This window comes from Melozone crissalis, unplaced genomic scaffold (genome assembly GCF_028551555.1).
Source record: "Melozone crissalis strain CALT ecotype California unplaced genomic scaffold, PUWL_Pcris_2 ptg000042l_1, whole genome shotgun sequence".
In the NCBI taxonomy this organism is placed as follows: domain Eukaryota; kingdom Metazoa; phylum Chordata; class Aves; order Passeriformes; family Passerellidae; genus Melozone; species Melozone crissalis.
Genome location: NW_026535820.1, coordinates 36,836,496 through 36,861,151, shown reverse-complemented (window position 1 = coordinate 36,861,151; position 24,656 = coordinate 36,836,496). Strand labels below are relative to the sequence as shown.

Below are 24,656 nucleotides of genomic sequence, written 5' to 3'. Positions count from 1 at the left end.
TCAGGCTTCTCAAACCAAAGTAGTAATCTGGAAAGGTCTTATTCTTTAAGTTGATTATCTTTATTTACATAGTCTAGAACTAGAAGTGCTAGTTTAAGTCTCACATTAATGACCTTGAATTTCCTCCAGTCAGAAATTCCGTTTTCATCTGACTTTTTGTTAAACCTACTTGTTGCAGCCAGAATTGCCTTTTTTTTTACAGATACAGACTTGCCCTTTTTATGCTTGTCCTTTTTTTATCTGTCCAAAAGGTATTTTTTTATTTGCTGAATAATTCATTGTGGGAAATGTCTTAAAACAGGATCCTGTTAAACACGCCACAAAATGTTAAATATTATGTTTCCCCTCTCACCTACAATTGTGGATGTGATACCAAAACTTCACTGATTCTAATGTAGTGGCAAGTCAAGTCTTTTAATAGTTCTGTTTTATTTCAAGCAAAAAAGGCAGTTGGGATAGGAGTTTATTTGAAAACATGAACTGTCTGGCACTTTTGAGATTTGCTGCAGTTCCTCAACTTCAATATATGGTATCAGGGTGAAGTGCCACAGAACTTGCATAGCTGAGTAAACAACCACCTACTTGTACAAATGTTTCTGCAGAAATATGTCAGAAATTTGCCTTCAAATTAGCTCTACCATACAACTCTGTCTTCCCTTTTTCTCCTGAGCTGCCTCAAAATAGTCTACAAGAGATACTTATATTACCTTATTTTCATCTAAATTAGAATTTGCCATATGTTTATTTTAGTTCAGTTGTCAGGTTGGTTTTTTTTCATTATCCAGTTAAATGTAGGTATCCATTGGATAATGCAGTTCTGCTGAGTACAGGAAACTGGTGCACTATTCAAAGTTGGAATGGTGGGTAGTAAGTTTACTAGAGAAAGGAAAGTGAATGCAGTATCCAGGGCATGTGCAACCAGATTTTTTTTGTCCCATAATATGAGACAAACAATAAAGATGACAGATTTAGCTTGAAGAAGTTTAAAGTCTGAGGTATAGTTTATTTTCTTGTCTTCTTTAAAAGACCTTTGGAGCATCTGATAAAATTACTGCTCTCTCATACATTATACCTTTGATAACTTTTTGAAGGACTTTAGAAAGAATGTATTTGTTCTCTGTTCCTGTAGCATTGCAATGTTTCATAGATCACTGTACCTAAGCTTTGTGTTTCTGACATGGTGTTTCAGTGTGGCAATCTTAAATACCTGTGCACAAATGGAAAAACCTTCTCCTAAGTAACTTTAGACTGCAATGCACCATGGCAGAAGTAGTGTGGTTAGCAGAAATGAAATAAAACTACAATTTTTAATATCCCTAAAGTGACAAGAAAAACAGAATCAAGTGCTAAAATGTGCAAAAAATAGGGAAAATGCAAACGTGAATATTTGTTTTCTGTATTGGTTTACCCAATAGTTCATAACATTTTAAAGGTAAAATTTAACTCTTCTTATTCAGGTGTGTTTTTTCCTTAGGAAAATAGAGTAGGAGCTCTGAAAGATACGCCGTTTTCAGTTGAAACTATTTAATTGCCTTTCCTTGAAGAAATGTTGTTTTGTTTTTCTTTGTTACTCAAGTGTTATTTCCCATCAGAATGGACGATGTTCTACAGAATAAACTACAATGTGGAAACCGAAGGGGTTTTTTTTTTGTTTGTTTTTTTCAGAATGAAATCAGTCTCCCATCAATCATAGGAGCTGATAACTTTTCGCTTTCCTTGTCCTTGATTCAGTCACGTGTAGATGAATGGACTTGGATCCTTCTCCTGCCTTGGCTGAAGGCTGTTACTCGGCACAGGGATTCTGAGATGCTCCCTGAGCAGCATTGCAATGTTAAGGGCACATGAGCATATTGGAATATTGTAATCCTCCACTCTTTTCTCCAGAAGTACTTTGACCTTAGCTGTTCTATATCAAATGATGTATTTTAAACTTTAAGATGCAGTTTAGACAAAGTCCTTGACTGATTTTTTCTGATAGAGAAAGGAACATACTGGCAGTTTTTTTATAAAAATTCAATTGTGATTTACTGTAGTCTTTTTTGCTAGTATGCTTCCATCCATTTTCAGTCTTAAAGCCCATCAATTTAGGAGACTTTTTTTATTTAGAGGGATCAAAATATTCTGTTAGCTGAGCTCTCTTTTACCCTTGATACAAGTATGACCCAACACATGCTTTTGGATTCTACATATACTGAAAGTTTTAGCTCTAGGGCCACTTTGGCAATGCCATTCAGCTTATGATTACGAATTTGTCCAAGTTACAATTTTCTTAATAAAGAAAACTGTCAAACTTTATAAACAAGGAGTAGTCCCAATCCACCAAATGAAATCTAAAAGTGAGAGATCCCTTGCTATTATTTAAGCCAAAGGGAGCTTTGTGGCAAATGCAAATTAAACAAGTTTTTCTGGGATAGCGTGAAGCTATTCACAGTTGTGTCCCAAATACATTTTATTTGAGACTTTTCCCCACAGGAAATAGTAATTTTTTTCCTTTAAATATCTGTAAGTTGTAAAAATTTGCCTATCACAGTACTTAAATGTCTTTAAATGGAAAAACATATTTGGCATTTGAAATCTCTTGAGACTAAATCCAAGCTTTTTACTGAGGCTTGTCATCTTATTCTGTGTTTGACTGCTTAATAATTTTGAAGAGAAGAAATTGAACTTGAGTTTTTCTAGGTTTGTTTGTTGTTTGTTGGTTTTTTTTAAGTGAGCAGTACCATTATGAAAGGAGATCTTGTGTCATGAAATTGCTATGTCTTTTTCCCCCAGGTTTTTAAGAAATGTTTGAGAGGTGGGGAATGTAATTAAAATCTTATTCTCCCTTTGGCTGCATTTTTAATTTTGAATTCTAACCCTCGCACATAATAATAGAGCTTTGCATTAGGGTGTTTTATACCTCTATCAAAGTGACTAAAGTAATTAGTATTTTATACATTTTGGTAAGTATTTTGTCACTGGAACCACCAGTGCAGGTGAATGATAATGGTTTTATGCTCAGGCACTGACAGGACCCTAAATGAGAATGTCGTCTTTTAATCAAGAGCACTTGGAGTCTATGGTATTGAAATGCCCTACAGAGAGCATAGAAAAGCCATCCATCACTTTGTGACAGTCCAATCTTTTAGTGCATGAGTAAAATTTTATTCAGCCTTTCTGAGACAGTTGGAATGTGAGATGTTTAACTCGCCTCTGAACAGCAGAAGTTCGAAAGCATAATGTCGAGATTGCTATCTGGGCATCTTATGTGGCTTTGTGTATTATCTTTATTTATTTAAATTGCAGTTGAAGTATTTTCCATGTCCTGCTTTAAACACCTTCCCCCACACTCTTATATCAGCAGAGATTATATCTAAATTTTAGTCATATATTTGAGTTAATTTGCACAGTTGATTAACTCTTGATGCTCAGTGGAAATACTCAGCAAGTCAGAGGGAATGAACCACTGCTTTAGGAAATGCAGGTTTTGTAAGTCTTGTACAGGTAAGTAGTATGTGATTCAAAAATCCTCTGGGAAATGGTTAGAAGAAGTGCATTTAGTGATACATGTACTTGGAATTGTAAACTATTACAATAGTCCAACAATCTCATTTCAAACTTTGTGCTGCTGTGTTTGTTTTTAACAACCGTCTTTCAGCTTTCTTTATAAGTGAAAACAGCAGTAGCATCTGAGGACAATGTTGTAATTTAAGCAAAAATATTTTTGTTGTCAGGCCTTTGGGATATTTACTTGTGATGTCAGTGGAAGCAAAAACCTATGCCAGGACCTTTGTCTTTTAAGATGAGTTGACAGTGATGAAACCCACTGACTTAGATGGATTTACTCCCAATTTAAACTGGATACACAAATGACTTGCCAACCATAGTAGCTGCTTGAAATCGAGGACAAGGATCTGCACTATACTTATTAGCTGGATACTACTAAGGATTTCAAGGTTTTTTAAGTAAATTCAATTTTTCAATGACCTGTGGAACAGAATTTGCTGTGAATGTGCAAGATTAGGTTGTTTTTTTTTTTTTCTTCTTGGCATTTGAGCATTTTCAAGCTGAACTGGTTTTTGTCCTATGCCCAAAATAAGGTAGGACCTTCTGTGAAGGGAGAATGTTCCTAAAATACTACCATGTACCTGAATGCTGAGAGAGAAAAGGATGGGGAAGTTGCACTGGGCTTTATTTTAGTGAGTGGAAAGGAAGAGGGAAAAAGTTTTTCCTGCTGAATCCACGAACTAGTAAAATGCAGCCAGATGAGGAAGACATGTTTATAGGTCTTACTGAAAAGGTCTTTGCAGCAAACCCTCCTGTCACAGATGTGGATAGAGTTAATCTTGCTCTAGCAGTCCTGCATTGTTACTGAGTCTTCAGTAAGTTTGCTTTCAGAAATGTAGCATGGTTATAATGTTGGCAATGAGAAATTTTTTAACCGTCATTTTAACTTGAGCTTAAACACGTCTAATCTGACACCTTTCTCAGTGAATTATTCCCAGCAATGTAAAGAGATGCATTTTTGTCTGCCAGAGGGTACGTGTTCAATTTTTAATGGCCCCTGTCATGTCATCATGCAAAGTTAAATGATTTAAATATTCAGAATGTGCAAGAGCCCAGGCCAGCCTTGTTATAGTGAGAGCTAATATATTAATCAAACAGCTTAATATATGTTCCAGTATGAGCAGTATAAGCTGGCACTCTGTTAAATAGCTGACATTCAGGTTCTACTCCCAATTTTAAAAAGTCTGCTCATATCATTGCTGCTGTCATCTAGTGACATTCGTGCTCTGTTTCCACATGGCATTCTCACTCACTGTAATTGTCTGCTAGTGAAAATACAGATATTATCCATCGATTTTATAAATTACCATTTTCTTCCCTGGCTGCATGCCACAGCTCTTGTCAGGATATCACAGAACTTACACACAACTAAAAGCCAAGTAAGTTGCCACAAGCTGGATATTGGTGCTTTGGAAGTAACCTACTAGAGGAGTAATTAGACATGCACCACTTTTGAAGCTGAGTTAAAGAAATATTGTAGTAGTATTGTGATTATGAAAATCAGCTGCCAAAAGAAGATGAAGGTAATTGAAACTATTGAATTCCACATAGAAAGGTTGAAGACAAGTGGGCTCCTCGGTAAACTGGGTGCTTGGGGCCAGACCCCTCTAATTACTTCATTTTCAATGGTGACATGCAACACTCTCATCATCACTATGAGACAAAGCCAGCATTTCAGAAATACAGAATGCAGAAAAAAAAACCAAACCAAAATCCAACCTGTGCAATCACCTTCATCTACAATTCCTGTACTCAATATATTGTCAAAGCTAACAAATTAATGATTTGCAGAAAACAGAAAGAATCAATGTTTTCAGTATTGTTTTTGCATCCTTAAATTAGTAACTTCCTTTCCAGTTCTCATAGAATTTAGTTATGCATTTAAGTTTTGATTTACCAACACATTGTTCAGTTACCTTCTGGTTTTAAATGTTTTTTAGCATGTAAAACTGTTAACACCTAGTGAAACGGGCCACTGATGGTCATAGTATATCTTCAGTGATGTACAAATCCGTTTTTTTTTCTAAGCCGACATGCGTGGTATGCAGCGACAGGATGCCAGAAATGCATGTATTTACATCTTGATTTTATGTTTCATATTTTCATGGGGTTTTTAATACATAGTAAAATCCTATTAGTCTAAAGTAATAAAAAATGTTATAGAATATAATCTGAAACTAAATAGGTAAGAAATTTTACTTCAGTATACATCAGCTATTCTGATATATACTGATGTTGTGCAATTTTAATCCTTGCTGGGGGAATTAAAAACAAAAAAGAAATTATGTGTGAAATAAGAACTTTCATAATAAGCTAATTTCACCTGGTATTTAGTGTCATTGCAGACACCCATCTCAAACCCCACAATGCTGATTCCACCTAGAAATAGCCAAAACAAAGAAATCAGCTTCCATAGTCTACAAGCTTTGCTTGTCCTCTCTAAATAAAACCAGACAGATGGCTCAGTCTTTGGAAATCATGTGAAAACATCTGCGGTAGGGAATTTGGACCAAAATATATACAAAACATTAATAGATCTACCAAAGCCTAATACTGAAAGTAGTGTGTGAATAGGCAGCCTCCCAGTGTGTTTCCTCCCAGTACAGACAGTGTATACAGCAGGGCCCAAGCTAGGCTCATTCCTGGGGTTTGGCTTCACTCTAAAGAAACCAGTGGAAAGGTAGCAAAGCTTAGCTCAGATCTCTTCCCCAGACTTGGCTGCTCGTAAAACAAACTTATTGGGACTCCCAAGTGTTTGCTGCAGGTTTTCAGTCTCTCTCAAATTTTTGCTACCAAGTCCTCTGCCATCTTCGTCCCTTGGGCAGCTGTCACCCAGTCTTGGGACATAACAGGGAGGGCACTGTCCCACCCAGCAGGGATGCTCTGAATACTCAATAGATGGTCCTGTGAAAAGAACTGCAAACTAGAAGCTCATCCCCTCACTATTTCTCTCGTCTATCCCAGGAAGGATAGAGGTTGCCAACTTGCCATACTGTGGTTGTAGTTAAAATTCAGCTGCAGCACATAAACACAACTTTACAGAGGGAATAAAATTGCACAAGTGCTCCTGTAAGAAGTATTTGACCTGCTGCTTATGACTTTTAATACATGCCATTCCAGTCAAGGTTGTTCAATGCCTGGGGATACTGGGAGGAGGAGGAGGATGAGAAGAACAGAGAGGGATAACATGAGAAGTGGCAACATGGACTTCAGTGGGGATTAATAGCCACAGAAGGAGGTGCTGGGAGAGGATGAGTTACTGATGATTTAGCTGCAGTCTTTAGTGCAGTGGTTTTATCCTTATTTGAGGTAAAACTAGCATAAGCATGTTCAGCTGTACTGACATCACATTTTCATTTTTCCATGCAGGTGTAGCCTGTAAATGTAAAGCCACCCCAGAGTCTTTGTTGCTATGATCTTCAACAGACTATGGAGAAAAACATACTGCTTAGTGACTAATGTAGCACAAATTCCCTGTAGCCCTAGTTACATAAACTACCATTTAAAAGACACAATTTAGTTATAAAGTGCACGGTAAAAGCTGCTCTCTCCTTGAAGTGTATATTGAATTTCCCATCAAGATTGTTTACAAGATCAGTTAAAAAGAAACTTTAAAGCTTTTGAGCATTTCAGCCCATGGTTTCACCTTTTCAGCCCCACAGCAAAGCATTTGAGATTATCCCAGGAGTCTAGGGGTGAGGGAATTAGCTAAGAGAGTGGCTCTGTAGGGAAAATGTGCTGGGGATGTGCTGTGGACTGGGCAGGAAGGGGAAGCTGCCCCACACGTGACTGGGGGTTACAGCACACATTGAGCAGAGCGTGTTCCCTGGTGACAGACACTTCCTCACTGTGCTCACGCCACCACCGTCACTCCGCAGGACTACAAAGGGCATTTGAATTCTTCCTGTTTGTTTGTCCCAGCACATGACAGTGAAGGATGAACTGTCTTCCAATCTAAACGATCAAGAGAACAAGCACATTTGGGAGAGATTTGTTCAACTGATATTAAAAGTTAAATATTACCTTTACTGTGCAGTAATTGTTCACTGAGGAATCTCTTTTCAGGCTGTAAATAACAGTTTGTATTATCACTGTATTATTCACTTTCAGGAAATATGTGTTTTGCAGAACAAAGGTAGATCCATATCCCCTGCCATTAAAAAACTTTCACAAAACAAACCTGAAAAATTACATGAAGTTTCCTGTGCTTTAAATCCTAATGTTTAAAACATAGGCCAGCGAGATTTGTAGATTTTATTGGCACTTGCAGTTTGTGGCTATAAAGCTACAAAGGATATCAGCTGAGACTTCTGCAGGCTGCATGGGAAGAGCTTTTCAAAGCTCTGTACTGCCAGAGTTCATGCCTCTGTGCAATAGCACATTATTCAGGAAGCAGTGCTTCTGCTCAACTCTTTAATGTTTTTCCAGAAAGAGAAGCACATTAGCTGAGCATCTCTCTGCCATGGTCCCGTTGCTAAAAATCAGTGTTTTCGTACAAGCAGTGCTGAGTGAGGGAACTGGCATGCCTCTGCACTATGTCTTTATCTCAGTTCCCAGCATCTAACTGGAATCATAATACTCAGTCTTATTTGCTTCCCAGTCTATCACAGGGCTCTGAAATCATGGTATCAGCTGCATGCCTCAGTGAAATGAAAACTGCTTTACAGCCCGGCACCCTTTGCCTTGGACAGGAAACTGCTGCTCTCAAACTGTCCATGACAGATCTAGAGGCAACTGCTGGCATTGTGTCTCACTGGCACTGGAGGATGACTTGGGTGATCCCATGAACCTGATGCCTTGATGGGCAGCAAACCCAAAGAGCAGCAGTTGCTGCTCTAGATCGTGCTGCCTCTGCCACCATGCAAGGGATACTGGCACCAACAAAATCAACATCTGTCCTGAATGAGAACTAGCCTGACTCTTAGCAGCTCTAACACCTGAAATCCCTTAGGAGCTGGTACAGAAAAGAAACTACATATAATATTTGCATTCAGGAATTGTCCTGCCAGGAGCAATTCCTTACCTTCCTTCCCACTGCAACAGCAAGATTAGCACTGAATCCACACAGAAGAAACCACTGAAGACAGTGAGGGTAGTATGTAAGTATATCCAGCTGCAGAAATTACAGACTATATGTATAAGGAAGTTTCTTCCCCTTTGCTATTTAACTATTTTTATGTGCTGAGTCTTAAAGTACTAGTTACTATTTTGAGTTATTGTTGAAATACTACTCAAAGCCTGTTTCATAGAAACCAGAATACTTATGAGAAGATCACTGAAGGGGCAAAAGCGATAAAGTAATTATCTGTACAACTGGGTTTAAAACCAACCAGATGGTACCAAAGAAAAGGCAAGAATGCTTTGAAGAATAAATCTGAGTGCTGATTCTTCTACTTAAGAGAATTTACACTGATAATGAGCAGTATCAGAGATAATGAATTCATGAAAAACAATCTTGTATTTCAAGTTTTGTCTTTCTCAAGGCTGACTAATGTTTGCTGCTGAAATCTGAAGTGCTGGAAGCATGCATGTACAAGAATATACTTTGAAACCTAGGAACTCAGTGTATAAAGCCACTTTACTCAGGATTGATGAAGATATTTTCTCTGCTCACTGCCACATAATGTACATGTTTCTAAACATCCATCTGCATTTGTTCTGTTTCTCTGACAGTCACTGCCTTTTAATGTTTTCTGTCCTCAATGGAAGAATCAAGTTTAAGCTACAGGCTTCAGTGTTGCTTCTGCTGATGTTATTATTGCCTTATCTCCTGTAACATGAACTTAGAGGACTGTCTTTTTTTGAAAACAGATTGTTTCTATTCATATTTTTATTTTAGTAAGGCACTAGAAACATTGCTTTTTTTACTTTATACTTCCAATATTTAAGACCTCTTTTTGCTATGTTGAAAACAGGCACTGTAGACTGACTGGAGTATTTCCCCTAAGAAGAGTTCAATTTGCCTAGTCCCTAATCCTGTAATTACTTTTGCATGTATTAAGAGTAAAAACACTTCCCCTGTAGTCACATGGAGAAAGATATGCTGAATCATGGCCTTTGCTCTATAGCCCAGTTTGTAGAGGTGCTTCCAATAAGCCACAAATAATAGCAGTCCTTTGTTTTTCCATATTTAAATGAGTATTGTATCAACACAAAAGGTTTTTACAGGAAAACACTTTTTTCCCCCAAGTATTATCTCTCTAAACATAACATGAAAAAACATTTTAACCATCCATGCAGTAAATACTGACTTAGCTTTTAGCCAAGCTTTTACTCCAAGTAAAAAAAAAATAAAAATCAAGGTATGGGTTCCTATTGACTAAACTACCAAACTCAGTGGCAAAATTTGCACTGACTTTGGGGTAGATGAGGATTTCAAATAAATATGTGTGTAGCATGGGCTAGTTCTGGTAATATGGAGCCTTATAGGTCACTAACAAATTTTTAAAAAGCCATAAACTCAGCCGTGCAGAATTATCAGAAATTGCTTAGACTGCCACACAACTTTTTTAGCTTTCCAGTCACACACATCTTTTCTGATTGCTCTTCCTGCTAAATAAATAAACAAACCATAAAGAAAACCTAGAAAATACTAACTAGCACCCATGTAGATTTTGTGAAGCTTGCATATAAAAATAATATATAATAAAATACTTTTTCTCAGTCCTCATTCAAGCACAGCTGGCACCAAGGATGAAGAATAAAATGATTAATCCATTTTTCTTTAGAAAGTTGATGAAAAACCTTTTCATAAATTTTATATATTCCTGTTAATACTTTATACAGAACATTCTAAAAGAGTGTACATTTCTGCTGTTTTGGGTTGCACATACTGTCTTTCACTTTATCAAGTGAGATGAGGTGGCTTTTATTAATACTGCAGTAAACCCCATGCAGTTTTTACTCAGTGGGCTTTGGCCACTCTATTCCTGTCCTCCCTTTTGTGTGTCAGTTGTAAATTGATTGAGAAATACTCTGTTTCATGCTTCCCCACTCTTGGCATACAACATCTTTAGATGCAAAAGAGATAGGAGAGCAAAAAGGCAACAGGTAGGTAGTAGTAGCAGATGCCTCCAGATAAACTTGCTCAGAGTAACAAGCACTAAGACTGTATTTTTTCTGCAGAGTGCAGGTGGAGAGGCTGTGAGTGAAAATAAACTTCTGAACACAGACGCCAGCACAGGATCAGTGGAAACTACTGCCAAGCCGTTACCATTCAAAGACCCAAACTTCGTCGTAAGTATATTATTTGAACAATTTGAAATGTCAAACTTTTCCCATAAAAGACTTACTAGGATTCTATTTAAGCATGTTCCTAGTGTAAATATTAAGAAAATAAGCTTAATAGCCAAATAAAAGGTTGACAATTTTTAAGAAATTCACCTCAATCCATGTGACATCATGGTCTAAAGTATACACTGTATTATAGCATGAGAATGGCATTGGTCTAGAGGCAGAACTGTTCTATTAAATTCTGGAACAGGGTGAGGAAACCTGTTAGGTGCAGGTAAGTATGGAAGTTTTATGATATAGTATCTCACAAACTACCACAGCTAGAGAGGAACAATGAATACTATGAATGTATGAATCCCATGATCCAGTTCCAACTCAAGGCAGGCTGCAAAGCAGTTGAGCTAGAAATTAGCCAGAGAGTCATTAGCAAATGGCATTTTGCTCTTCTTCTGGTCCCTGAAACTCTTAACAGATTTGTGGTGTCTTCTTCCAATCATGGCTAGATTTAGAAGCAAAATGCTCTGTGCCCCCTAGAAGTCTGGCCTGCCAGCATTCAGTCATGTAAACACTGACAGCTGATGAAATGCAGGCTCCTATCACTCTGAGGGTTAAACTAGGAGAGAAGGTGAAGGAGAATAAATTAGTAATGCTGGGTTTGTTTTTGATATCTTTTTATCTTGCTGTGCCAAGGCCAACTCATTGGCACACTGTACAAATGCTTTCTAGACAAGCAAACCTCTCAGACTGCTGGTCCTAAGCCAGTACTTAGAAAGAAGGATTTTATCCCAGATTTCACTCTGCATGAACAAGATACAATATCCCCCAGCACATAACGAGTAATCGGGCAACGCACAGCTCGCTAAGCACAGGTTTGGCAGGGGCTATGAAATTAATCTCTGACATGTGAGTTGCTCTACATCTGCTTTGCAGACAACTTCAGTCATGAGAGGGGCGTTCAAACGACCCTATACTTTGCTCACTAATCCTCCAGCAAGCACCAGCATCTTTGAGAAATGGGGCTTACTGCAAAAGCTCCTTTTGTGCCCAGAGGCATCCCATGTAGCTTCAACATAGGATTTAAATATCTGTGAAGCCCTGAGCTGATCCTTCAGTTCTTAGAGGAATGTCACCATTTCCAAAGAGGCAATACTAATGTCTGCATGCTCGAAATAATAATGAATGTACAGGGTCTTTGGCAGCTGCTGCAGAAATAATAGGCAGTCATAATAAAAACCATGAAATTGTCCCCTCCAATACAGTAACTAATTTGAGAAGAAATGCATAGCGTGTTAATCAGCATTTCATTGGTATGACCTGGCAGTAACAATTTGGATGGATTTTTGCATCTTTCCAGCCTAATTTGCCTTAAAAGGAAGAAAATAAATCAAACAGTGTCTCTCTCTCATATGTATGCCCAAGTTTGAACCACTAGCTTGCTGCAGAGGACAGACTTAAGAGAAGAAAAGGAGAAAGAAATTACCTTTTCCTAAACTTTCCGATTGGAATTTACATCCATTGGCAATGGGTGAGGGGAAAAAGACTTTCTGACACTTGTGTAGAGCAATAGCTGCTGTAAAGCAGTAGCTCCACCTGTCATAGCTCCAGCTTTCTCTGAACTTTGCTTGGTTCATAAGTGCTTGGCAGTTGTTGCTTTTTCATTGTAGGTGTGTGAGGTGATGCTCAGCCCCATTTTTAGGAGGCATAAGTTCATATTAAAATAGGTTGGTTTTGAGAGTACTGAACAAAAAAATCATTTTGCAGTGATTTGGGGGAAAATTCATGCATTGAATTTGAATCAGTGGTGTGGAAGTACATGTAGTTTCATCTCATGCTGTAGCAGTCTCTATTATGCAATGATCTTTAGATGACTAAGGTGTTACCCTAAGAGCAAATATTTGCTTCTGTCTTTTAAATCAGATTATCATCAGCTTGTGAGCATCTTTTCTGAATATATCTTATGTCTACAAAACAAAAAGCTTTCTCATTGAGTCCTTCCTCCTGTCATCCTCATCAATTTAAGTGGTTAATTTATAAACATTCAAAGCAAAAGTGTGTTTACGGAACTTCGCTGAGTTTCAATGAGATTCATGGGGCAAGTAGTAATTATTAACAGAAATAGCAACTTCTCAGTTGTAAGTACATTTTCTTTTTCTGAAGTTAAGCTGTAAATCTGTGTCCTTTGATCATTTAGAAGTAGTACAGTATGTTGTGCAGCTTCTGTCTCTGGAGGGACATAAATAAATTACTCTGTAGCAATCGCATTTGTTAACTGCAGCTGCCATTATAGTACCTGTGGTAAGCCTTCCATTAATGTTCCTTTCAAAATGCAAAATTGTCTTGGCAGCCAACATTCTGTTTATTATTCTTTTTCTATTATTCTGTCTTCTAGCCTTTGAAAGAAAAATAAAATTTCCAGAAAATTTCTCAGTATTCGTTACATTTTGCAAGATCAGTTGTGTTTTCTGCAGTCATGGATAATTTGTGAAAGAGCTGCACCTGTAATATGCCATAAAAAGGAGAGAGAAAATTTAGCTGTATAATCACAATTTTAGAAACAACTTCATAGTAATAACTTCTAATACGATAGGAAGTACATACAGAATCCTGTAATCTCAGGCTAAGCCTAACCACATTGATTTTCTATTTCCATGTAAAAAACAAATTTTAATTTCCTTCAGTTAATGGGAAACATAGAAGCTTTGACACAGTCCAAAAAGCTTTGTTTTTGCTTGCAACCAAGATTAGAGTGTACAGTATAGTAGTCTGCTGATGAAATAAGTGAGAATAACAAATGGTTCACGACAAGATGAGACATATCAGAAAGAATGAAATAGAAGTGTCATGCTCTGAAAGAGTATTCTTTATTTATTTTTTTTCTCTAAACACCATATTTTTAATTCTAGCACTCCGGCATTGGTGGAGCAGCAGCTGGCAAGAAGAACAGAACATGGAAGAACCTAAAACAAATTCTTGCTTCTGAAAGGGCATTGCCATGGCAACTAAATGATCCTAGCTGTAAGCTGCTTAGACGCTTTGCATGTATTTATAAATAATAGAATCCACACAAATAACTTTCTTTAAAACTAACCTAAATTATTTCATCAGTCCATGCAGTATCCTTTTTGGACAGGGTCCAGTGGTACATTTAAGATTTCTCCAATTGCACTCATCAGCCCTAAGTGGAAAGTAGGGGGAAGCAAATAATTTGGAGTATCATGGCAAAGTTCAAATACATCTGAGGGGAGAGTTTAATAAGGAAAAAATATTTATCCAAACCAAGTCAGAAACTCTTATTCCCAAGAGATTTTTGTCACCTTTTCACTGGTTAGGCACCTCTTCCTCTGTACAGTCCAGAGGTCTTTTGGTGGGTGGCTGCTACTTGATTAGCTATATTTGAGTACTTTTCAAATAGTTTCTGCTAAGCCACATACCTGCAGTAGCTTAGACCTCAGCCCAAGCTTCCTATCCAGCTCCTTATCCTAGATTCTTGGGAGGTTTAAATACTACATCCTCTCTTTAGTGCATCACAGCTGAAACTACACTATTAGCAGTGCTGATTAGCAGTTCTAGCTGGTTACATCCACAGAGTTACAGCAGTGGTCTTAATCTAGATACTCTTCAAGTATGCTTGTAAAGCAGGATACTATTGAATGTAGCTACCAGCAGAATGCAATCCTCAGATTTTATTTAGGCAAGTAGAGGCATTTCAAAACTGAGAATATGCATTCACTTTTTGTCAGACTTGGTGCTTTATCCAAAAATAGCTTGCCGTTTTTTGAAGTGTTTTAGACGCAACTGTTACAGAAAAATGCAGACTACTGTGCGTTCCTGGCCATTGTAACTGACAATCTGCTGATGTTGCTATTTCTACTGTGCTCTGTTTGCAACCAGAAATTTGCAGTATTTTTTATAAGAAGGAGGGAAAAGAAATTCAGTTTCATATTTAAAACCAGTTTTCTGTGGCATTAGGGTCTTTTGAATTATGAGATGATGGGTTAAAAATTTGATATGGAGGGAGTGTTTGAATTGAACATAGCATCTGAATGAATTGCAAGGGGGATCGGGAAAGAGGAAAGAAATAATTCAGGTACAAGATATTTTTGTAAACATCCAAAATTGAGGATTTAACTACTTAAGCATACCAACTGTATCTTAAAAATGTTTATGAATGATAATTGCTATCTAAAGGGCACCAAAGAACAGCAATTTCCAGCCCTCAGTTTAAACATTCAGACAATTTTCTAGGTCATTGACTGGGCTTAAAGTGGTACATGCTTAAAGATTTAACTGATTTAAAAGATTACTTTGCTTTTCTGGATTATAGTATTTCAGAGCTGCAATCTTGAGCAATGTTTCACGGTCTTAACATACAGTATGCATTTGATAATGGTTATTCTTTGCACGTGACTGACTGCAAGGGAATTCATTAAGACTTGGAAGAAATGGACACATTTCAAATGTCTGGCATTTTCCTTCTGGGGAGGGCAGTTCTGCTTGCTGAACTCTATTAATAGATGAGCAGGATCAGGCTGTGATTTACATGCTAACAGGGTAAATGTTTTAGAGGTGATTCTGCTTCATATTTCTTTGCTAGTTAATAGAGACCTCAAGCAGTAGGTTTATGTTTTAGAATATATATTTATATATATATATATATGTGTGTGTGTGTGTGTGTGTGAGACACTGAGTTTATGCCTTTGTTTCTCTCTAGATTTTAATATTGATGCTCCTCCTTCTTTTAAACCTGCTAAGAAATACTCAGACATCTCAGGACTTCCGGTAAGTATTTTTTTTTCCCTCTCAAAAATGACATCTCACCTTCCACAATGAAATAGTGCTGGTGCCTTGTTTTGTAAAAGATGTATATGCTGAAGTTCCTATTCAGAATTGGGCTTAATAATTATCCAGTGATTTATGACCAAACCCCAAATACTTGTCACTACATCACAAAATCCTTAGGTTGTTAATAGATGTCAGGACAGACTAAATACCGTGTCCTGCCAAGTAACTCCTATGACACCTCTTTCTCACCTGTAGAATCTGCATTGATGCCCCTGATTTCTAATTCTTAAGATAGCTGCAGGGAAAGCTGGTAGTCCACAGTCTCCATTACTGTTGACTTTGCCAAGGTGTACCCACACTGACTGAAACTATCCATGCTGTTTGCCTGATGTGGATTTATTTCATTGTATCTTGTAGAGGAAGTTTTAAAAAGATGGCTCAACAATTTTCAATAATGTGATTAGGCAAAATTTTGTTGTTTGTCCTCTTTTCCACCAGGTTAAAAAAACCCCCAGCCTTGTTATCATTGCTCTCAAACTTTGCCTCAAACAAATCAGCCTGAAACACACTTGGAATAAAGTGTTTAGAATTTCAGATACCCCTATGCTTCAGAGCTGGAAGTTGGAGTTTGGCAGGTGTATAGCCTGTGTGTCACAGATAGGCTCTTTTACATGTTTCTGTTAAAGAAAGAGGAGAAAGGGAAAAAAAAAAACAAACCACAATTGACTTAGATACAGTTTGCACATGCTCCAGAAAGTCTTGGTAGTTACAATTTGGTGCCTGAATTCCCCAAAGTTGCTGTTGACACAAAACAGGAGTAAAGTCATTGAATTCTGCCCAACAAAAATTTTCTATGTCCTGTTGAAACTGTTCCTGTGTTACATGAATAATTTTACTTACAACAAAACAGGTATTAGTAACAGCATATCTTTTCACTTTTCACCTTTAAATTCCAGTGATTTATTTTGCAGAAGTCTGTGCATTTCTTACAATTGAAATGAATGGGAATGTTGTATTTTGGAAAAAAAATGTTTAAGTAGTGGTTACATTAAATAGATACACTAATGAAAACTTTGTAATATCAAAGAGCCTTGCACAGAATTTCTGTATCACTTCCTTCAGTTCAAACTGCTTCTCACCCATAGGGCACTAGCACACCTTGACAGGCTTAATATCACTTCCTGGAGATGTCCTTAAAGGTACATATTTGTTATGCAGGTTAGCATACCACCTTGCATTCTCTGCACTGAATTAGGCAAAAAGTCCTCATTAGGACAGAAAATGGGTGAGCGCTTAACTAAGGGCTGCCTTATAGTGAATATTTAGTGTAAGGCATCAAACAATAGCTTTAGCTCCAACTGTAATCCTGCACATCCAAGCATTTGATCTTGATTTGGTAGCATATATTTTCTTAGACTTTATTTTTAAGTAACACATTTAGATGAGGCACCTATGAGGTGGCATGTGTTCAGCCTGTGCCTCTGCATGTGGTTTGGAAAGGGAGTGGGTTGCTCAGATAAAGGCTGGTAGCCCTTGGTGTTCAAGAGGGAGTGGAAAAGCAACATCTCCCTCACAGATGAACTGGCAGACAGCAAATGGAAGAGAATGCTCACAAACCCAGGGAAGGTAATTCCCTCCAGCCAGACAGACTCCTGCCCCATCTCCAAGGAACCAGATAATGCTTTCCAGCACTAACCTTTGATGTATTTCAAAACTAATCAGTCATTGCACCTATAGTGAGCTGATGGTGCAGGGTATAGATGGGAGTGGAGACCACATCCCTACCAGTTAAAGGTCAGTTAAACCTTAGGAAATTCTCTCAGTTCCTCAGCTTCTCTTTACCAGCACCTCTTTTCCATCAGTGTTGTAAGTACTGTAACTATTCTAGCTTAGTATAGATACTCTCTATACAAATCCATTCAGAGCTGCTTTTGTTTTCTTTTCTTCTCTTTCCACTTTTTTCCCCTTAATTTTCCGTCCTCTAATTGCATTGTGAGTCGAGTTTCCTATTTTACCTGGCCTGCAAGGTTTCTCCAGACTATGATAAAATTACCACATTTAAAAAACCCCTTTGTTATTAAAATAGCTGAGACAGTGTGCCCTTTAAATTGCTAGGCTAGAAATGTTTCATAAGAAGCACTAAATATGCTTTCAAGATCATGTCCTAGTAGGAGCCTATGTGGGACAATAGAATATTGTAGGAATGTAGTATTATAAAAATGCCCCTGTATTTTCTGTGTAAGCATTTGTGTAAGAATATATTTTCTGTGGGAATGCTGGATTCCCCTTGTGGGGAGGGGAAAGTATTCCTTAGCATTACCCATTTAGGGAAGAATTAAATTGTCTACTAGGTACAAAAAGAGAACTATATTAAAACATTCTCAATCAGCATACTTGCTCTCATATTAGATGCCACAATTAAATTCTACTGATTCCCTTCTCTTTCTGTGTGTAGCACAAATGGAATTAAATTTACCAATGGTCTCAGCAGAGCAGCTAATTTATATTTGTAAGGCAGCCTAGAATTCTAAAGCTATTATATACTGTATTGACACTGCAAAATAAACCTATTATTTCCAACTTGCAAAATGAATATTTAGATATTTTAACATTCAAAACAGAGTAATTTATTGTAAAGCAGATTAAAAAAAAAACCAAACAAGAAGCCCAAATCTTCAAATGTTACCATTTCTCTTCCTTTTCTGAAATGGATCAGACCTGTTACTATAGAAACAGATTGAGATACCTAGTTTATTGTATTTTAAGAGCATGTCTCCATGGCCTTTGATTTAGTTTTTAAACATGACAGAGTTTTTTCTTTGCAAATTAATCTTAATTTAATATTCTAATCTCTAATTATTGCTGGAGTATTGATAAAGTTTGTTTTCAAGCTGAAGCCATGGCATGAATGGCTGATTATGATACATGAATGTCTGCAAACAGTACAGCCCAATACATAATACAGAAAAGTCAAGAGCTGCCATAATATTTTTAAGCTAGATCAGTGCACAATACAAATTGCAGATATTGCTTGGTTACTCTATTACAGAATTATGCACACTTGAAAAGCAGTCTAATTGCTTAGTTTTTTCTTACATGAGGCCAGGTGTAAAGAGTGAAATAAAAGTAAATTTATAACTGCTGTATAAATTTATACCTCCTAATGTTCTAACTTTGCCATTTGTTTGAAACTTAATTGATGGCTTGAACTGTTAGCTGACTACATTTAATTAACCTGGCAGCATTTCTTTGTAAAGAAAACAAAGCTACAAATAACACTAAATTTTCCAAGTCATATCAGACCAAATGATTGGCTGGATTGTTACCATGGTCAACAGGTGCTTTCCAACAAAAAAATGTAGAGAGCTCTGCACTATAACTGTATGGCATAGGGGACTACTCCAGCTCTTCCTGGCCTTTCCTGTTTTTAATATCAATGCCTTGAGGGACCTCAACTGCCTTTGCCTTGCAGCCTGCCACCATCTCGTGCTAAAGAAAGGCACAGAAGACACTTTTAGAGCCTTGGCAGGCACTTGGTAATCCAGTGCTGAAGGGGCAGGGATTGTCCTGGAGGCTGAGTGTGCAGAGGCAATGCCCTGATGCCTGCCTTTCCCCAGTGCAGCCTCCTGGCCTACCCTGAGCTCAGCCAAGCTCCAGGTTTCTGTAGCAACAAGGAAGGGGAGAGGATAGAAGGAAACTGGCACCGCTCCCAAGCACCCAGGCTCCAAATATAGCAGAGGATAGGAGCGTAGCCCAGGGTGAGCTGGCCAGGCTGCTATCCTGAAAGCAGGCATCTGGAGCAAACCACAATGCTGGGTTCAAATCTCTTATCAGTTCAGTCACAGAACCATAAGCTGAGACTCCCTAGCTTTAACGACCACTTTAAAGTAAATTAAAAGCTAAGTTGTATGCAGCAAGAGAAAGGCAGTCCAAAGCTATCAGAGCACCCATAATTCAGCCTCTTTGTGGGTAATTTATTGGCAACAGCCTGACTCTTTGGAGAGCTGCCTTGAGAGAGACTGCACAAGGCACAGAGTTGCTAGGGTGAGTTTAGAGAGTTGAGGAATTTTTTTTGCACTGTGTTTTATAGGAAGCTTACTTCAGCCCTCTGTTATGTTTAATGCATTTCTAATCTGATTTTATAGGGGGTCTGTTAGCTTCTCATAAGTCCTCACATGAGAAGAAAGAAAAAAACACAGACTTGTGGCCACATGGTAGAACAGCAGTGCTGTCGTTAGGAAGAGAAACTCACTGCTTTGTGGTCTTGTAATTAAGATACTTATTTTGCTATTATGATTAGAAATTTTATTTGAATCATATCTCTACCATTGTTTCTTTTTCAGGCAAATTACACAGACCCACAGAGCAAGCTGAGATTTAGTACTATCGAAGAATTTGCCTATATTCGGATGCTCCCTTCAGATGTGGTTACAGGATACCTGGCTCTAAGGAAAGCAACAAGTATTGTTTCCTGAACAGACTAAATATTCTTGTATATTGCTTGTGAACAGTGCTCATTTGGAGCATCATGGTGGAAACTGACCGTGGGACTGGGATTCTTTAAAACTACCCATGGATTTTTACATCTGGAAGTAGTTGATGATACAGGCATTTGAAGAACATATGGATTTAATTTGCACAAATGCTCATATTTGTTAGTTTGCCAATTTGTTAGCAATTTAGTTTGGTGAACAGAGTAGCTTAGACCATAAGGATATGTATCTGTACTAAAATGTCTCATGTACTATAATTTATATTAATTTCTGTAAAGACAGGATTTCATCTCCACCCTGTATATTTTATGTACTACCTTGGCACAGAAGAAACTGTCATTTGATTTAAGGAAAAGGTAACAAGATATCCAAATGTCTAAACCTGCCTTACCAGATGTGCTTGCCACTTGGCTATAAAGTTGTCCCATCTGTAAAATAAAGCTAAAATACCCAGCAAGTGCTCCTGTTGTGATGACTTTTCAGGGTTCTGTGGCACTGTGGAAATGAAGACACAAATGTTTGTATTTAATTAACTGCCAACATAAATAAAGTTGGACTCAAACTTGCTTGTAAAATACATTGCTTGTTACATGTTCATCTGTGAACATGTGTAACAGGATTCAGTCAAATCACTGTGTAACTCTTAATCATGACACTTTGCAGTTTTTGAATGCTTCATTGCACAGCCTAAATATTCTTCTACCTTTCCTAGTGATTACAGTATTTATATTAATCAGTATGAAGAAAGTACTAATTTCCCAGTGTTTAAAAAAAAAAGGTAAGAAGCAGGAGTTCCACTCTCCATTGGCATTATGACACCCAGAGGGCCTTCAACAGTGTTCTACATTAGAACACTGAACTTAGCACCATGAGACACCAAAAGAATACTTGAGATCAACAGAACATTGTCATACTTTAGAAGAAGGAGACTAAAACAAAGTTTGGAATCTTGCTGGGGGGATGGCTGACAGGTACATGCCAACACACCAGCATAAGAATGACCATGACCTCCTGAAACTAAGTCTAGGGGCAAAGGGGCAGAGGGTTTTCTGCCCATTCTTTCTTTCTGTCCTCTTTCTTATGACAAGTACTGTCCTCCCACTTCTGAGTCTTTGTGCCAGCCTTAAACTCTCGCTAGGTTGTAATCTGGACTCCCAAGTTCAGTCTCAGCTGTTCCCAGCCCCCAGTTACACAGCCTTCACTCCCACACTCCATCAACAGACCTGGAGTGGGGGCACTAGAACTGGCTGTTACACAAGTTCCCACTTGCTGTGGGAATGCTCTTTCCCCATGTGCAAAACTGCCCAGTGGAACACTGGTGCTATGGTCAGTGCTGGACTCCCCAGGTCCCTGGGGAGGTGAGGTGCTGGTCAGGACACAGCACTCCTGACTCAGCAAACTCCACCGTGGACATCAGGACCTTGTGCAAGGCACACTCTTCTCTTTGCCTGCACAAGCAGCACACAGTGGTGACCTTTCAGTGTCTAAGCTGTGTCTTGAATGCATTTTTCTATTGACATGATAATAGTTAAGATTTTTTTTTCTGGTTGAAACAATAAATATGCAGAGTGTACTAATGCTAGTTTAATTTCAACTCCAAAACAGGAAAAACAGTAACTTTCATTGTTTAATGAAAGTTTGTGGGACTCATTCTTCAGTTTTTGGGATCTAATATTGCCAAAACCAAATTCTAGAAGTCTTTGACATGCTTACAATGGATCCTTCAAAGCCTAGATATCTATAATGCTACAAGTGTATCACAGTACAAAAAAGAATAAGACAGGATATCTCTCTGCATGCCAACAAGCATCCAAGCCTCATTCTCTTTGCATTGAGTTTTATAATGCATATTTTAAACTTACATTACGTACCGAACATGTGTTCATATGATAAGCTTAACACTGATATGAAAAGGAAACACATAGAACTGTTGTAAGATCATTTTTGTTTTAAATAAGCAGACAGCAGCTCAGAAAATCGATTTCACAAGCTTGCTCTCTCCCACAAATATTTTTAACATTCTTTGGGAATGACTGTGTAGGAGCCCAGGCTCCTCCACTGTCAGAAGTGTTTTTTGCACTCCTGTACTCTATATTAAGATGTTGCTTCTCAGCTAATTTCTCCCATGCAGTGTTTATACATTCTGTTTTCAAAATCTGTGTCTCGCTGAATGAATCAGCATCAGAAAATCAAATACGTCTTACGTTTGGCAAAAAACTTAGTGACTCCTCTCTCAGTGCTCTGTGTCCATATGATAGCTATGAGATTCCCTTTTCTTCCCTCCCATATTTCTTCCCTTGTTGGCTTTTTGTTCCTAGTCAGTAGTACCTCCCTTTTACTCATTAGGTTGTGCAATGGTCAAGCCAAGAGTGATGAGTCAGCCACCAGCACCATTCAGCATTACATCAATCAACAACAGCTTACTATGTGGGACAATCAAACCAGGTTTCATTTAGCAGGAAGCTGAGGACACAACAGATCTCGTGGCCAACATGTGTAATGGCATTCAGTCCTGCTGGGTTCCTTTTGAATGCTGCCCTCATCAGTGCCTTCTATGAGAGAACTGAGCAGTACCTCCCTTGCTTTATTTAAGAGAAAATATGTATGAGTGAAAAGCTTATCTGTGCCACAGAGCAGTTTTAAAGTGTTTTATTGACAGTTTTAGAAGAAGTAAAAATGGGAGAAATACATTTATGTGTAAAAGTACTTACAGGATATTATCTAGATAATCATACATGAGTTGAATTCAAATTGAGAAGAGGACAAAACGGAAGCTTTTAAAAGAGAAACAGCAATGAATACCATTTGAGACTTGGGGAAAATGTGTTTTGGCTAATAGCACTGCCATGTCACTGAAGCAAAAGCCAGCAGTCAGGGTGAGGAGCAATCTGTTGGAGTACAACCATTACTGAGTGGGAAGTATCACCTGAGTGCATTACTTCACACAGACCGTGGATGGTTCAGCCTCACACACATCTGCATGGTGATGTTCCCTGTCATCCCCCTGTGAGGGCCTGCAGCACACCAGTTGCTAGGTGCCCACAGAAATCCCACTGCCATTAATGAGAGGTGAGCTTGTCCAGCACCTCTCAAGGTGCAGTCCAACTGGCAGAGCTTTAGCCTCAGTCTTTTTGGCAGGTGGAAGACACATTTTCCATGCCTCATTTACCCTATCCCAGAGCCAAGCTCCTGTTTTCCTGTGCAGCTTCCTGCCCAGCACACACCACTGGCCCAGTCAGCACTGGAGATGGGAGTTGTCTCCAGCCTGCCGTGGGGTTTTCTGCTTTTGTTCAGGACTGCAGTAGCTTTGGGTGGATGTGCTTGCCCCCAAGGCCAAGACAAAGCAGGCAGCTGTTGCCCCAGGGCAGCAGAACCACCACCGTAGCTGAACTGCCTGGTGTGGGCCCAGTGCTGCGCTGGGGCTGGGCCAGTGGGGCCAGGGACTGCAGAGCCAGCTGCTCCCAAGGGAAGGGATCTGCTGCGAGCTGTGACAGGAGTGAAGCAATCACAGCCACAGCTGCTGCCTCTGTGCTCTTCAGAGGAAGGGAAAACAGGGTGCTGGAGCTCCATGGCTCTTCCCTTGATTATTCACTGCTGTTTCAAACAGCAGGTGTGTGCCCATGGAAGCTTCCTGCCCCAGCACTTCCCTCTGCTGCATCTGAAGTAAGAATGACCTTGGCCTCACATCCTAGAAAGCTGCAAAATTCAATTGAGAGAGGCCTTGGGCCAGCTCATTTTGGACCCCCTCCATTTCACTGTCCTGTATTTCTTGGCTTTCTCCCATCATAGTGTTCTAGATCCCTACGGAATTGCTATATATGGGCTTCCATGGAGGACAGGAGGAGCAGTCACACTCAAGGAGATGTGCCTTAATCTCCTCTAACAAAGGAAAATGAAAGTAAACAAGGGGGAGGGCCTTTTACTAATACAAAATATCAAACTGAAAATTAACCAGTGTAAGCTTAAAAAGGTTTTTCCAAGTCCACCCTGTTCAGAAAAAAAGCTTGAAAAGCAATTACAATCATTTTCCTGAAGGGCTAAGTAATCTTTAATAAATTCATGCAACAGTAATTTATTACTAGAAAACTAACCAATGGATTTCAATGTCTCTTATAATCTCTAACAATGTGTGTGGCTTACATTCTCAAATAGCACATGGTTTTTCTTCCTGAATCACTTCAAGAAAGGAGAGTTTCACAGACTTGATGTCATGTTTCAGGAGGAAAACCCTGACTTAGTGCTCATTTAAACAAGAGTCAAATGGTATCTGTATTGCTACTGAACATTCAGTCACACTATGGTGGTCATACCACTAATATTGCAAGTCAAGAAATTCCTTCATAATTAGCTTTTTTTAGTAAGTGTTCCCCAATGAAAGACCACTTTGTCTATTGGCGAGTGGATGGGTGGAACATAATAAAATAATACATCTTCAGGCAAGAAAAACATTTTAAGTCCATTTGATATCTGTAAGTACTGCTTGGCTGGTTTTTGTATTACCTGAGAAGCTCAACAAACCCAGTATTTTCAGGTGATTACACTACTGTAAATCACAGCCTACAGACAGCAATAGCACTAAGCTCTTGGGAGAGGTAATAACAA

At 38.5% G+C, this 24,656-nt stretch overlaps 1 protein-coding gene across 1 annotated transcript in view; it reads left to right on the top strand.

Moving 5' to 3' along the window:
* The window catches only part of INO80C (INO80 complex subunit C), a 29,671-nt gene extending 9,594 nt beyond the window's left edge, over positions 1-20,077 (top strand). The window contains exons 2-5 of the mRNA XM_054285013.1: positions 10,672-10,782; positions 13,683-13,794; positions 15,491-15,558; positions 19,905-20,077. Of these exons, the coding sequence (XP_054140988.1) occupies positions 10,672-10,782; positions 13,683-13,794; positions 15,491-15,558; positions 19,905-20,036 (423 nt within the window). The 3' untranslated portion in view covers positions 20,037-20,077. The remainder of the gene's footprint in view (positions 1-10,671; positions 10,783-13,682; positions 13,795-15,490; positions 15,559-19,904) is intronic.
* Positions 20,078-24,656: the final 4,579 nt, after the last annotated feature.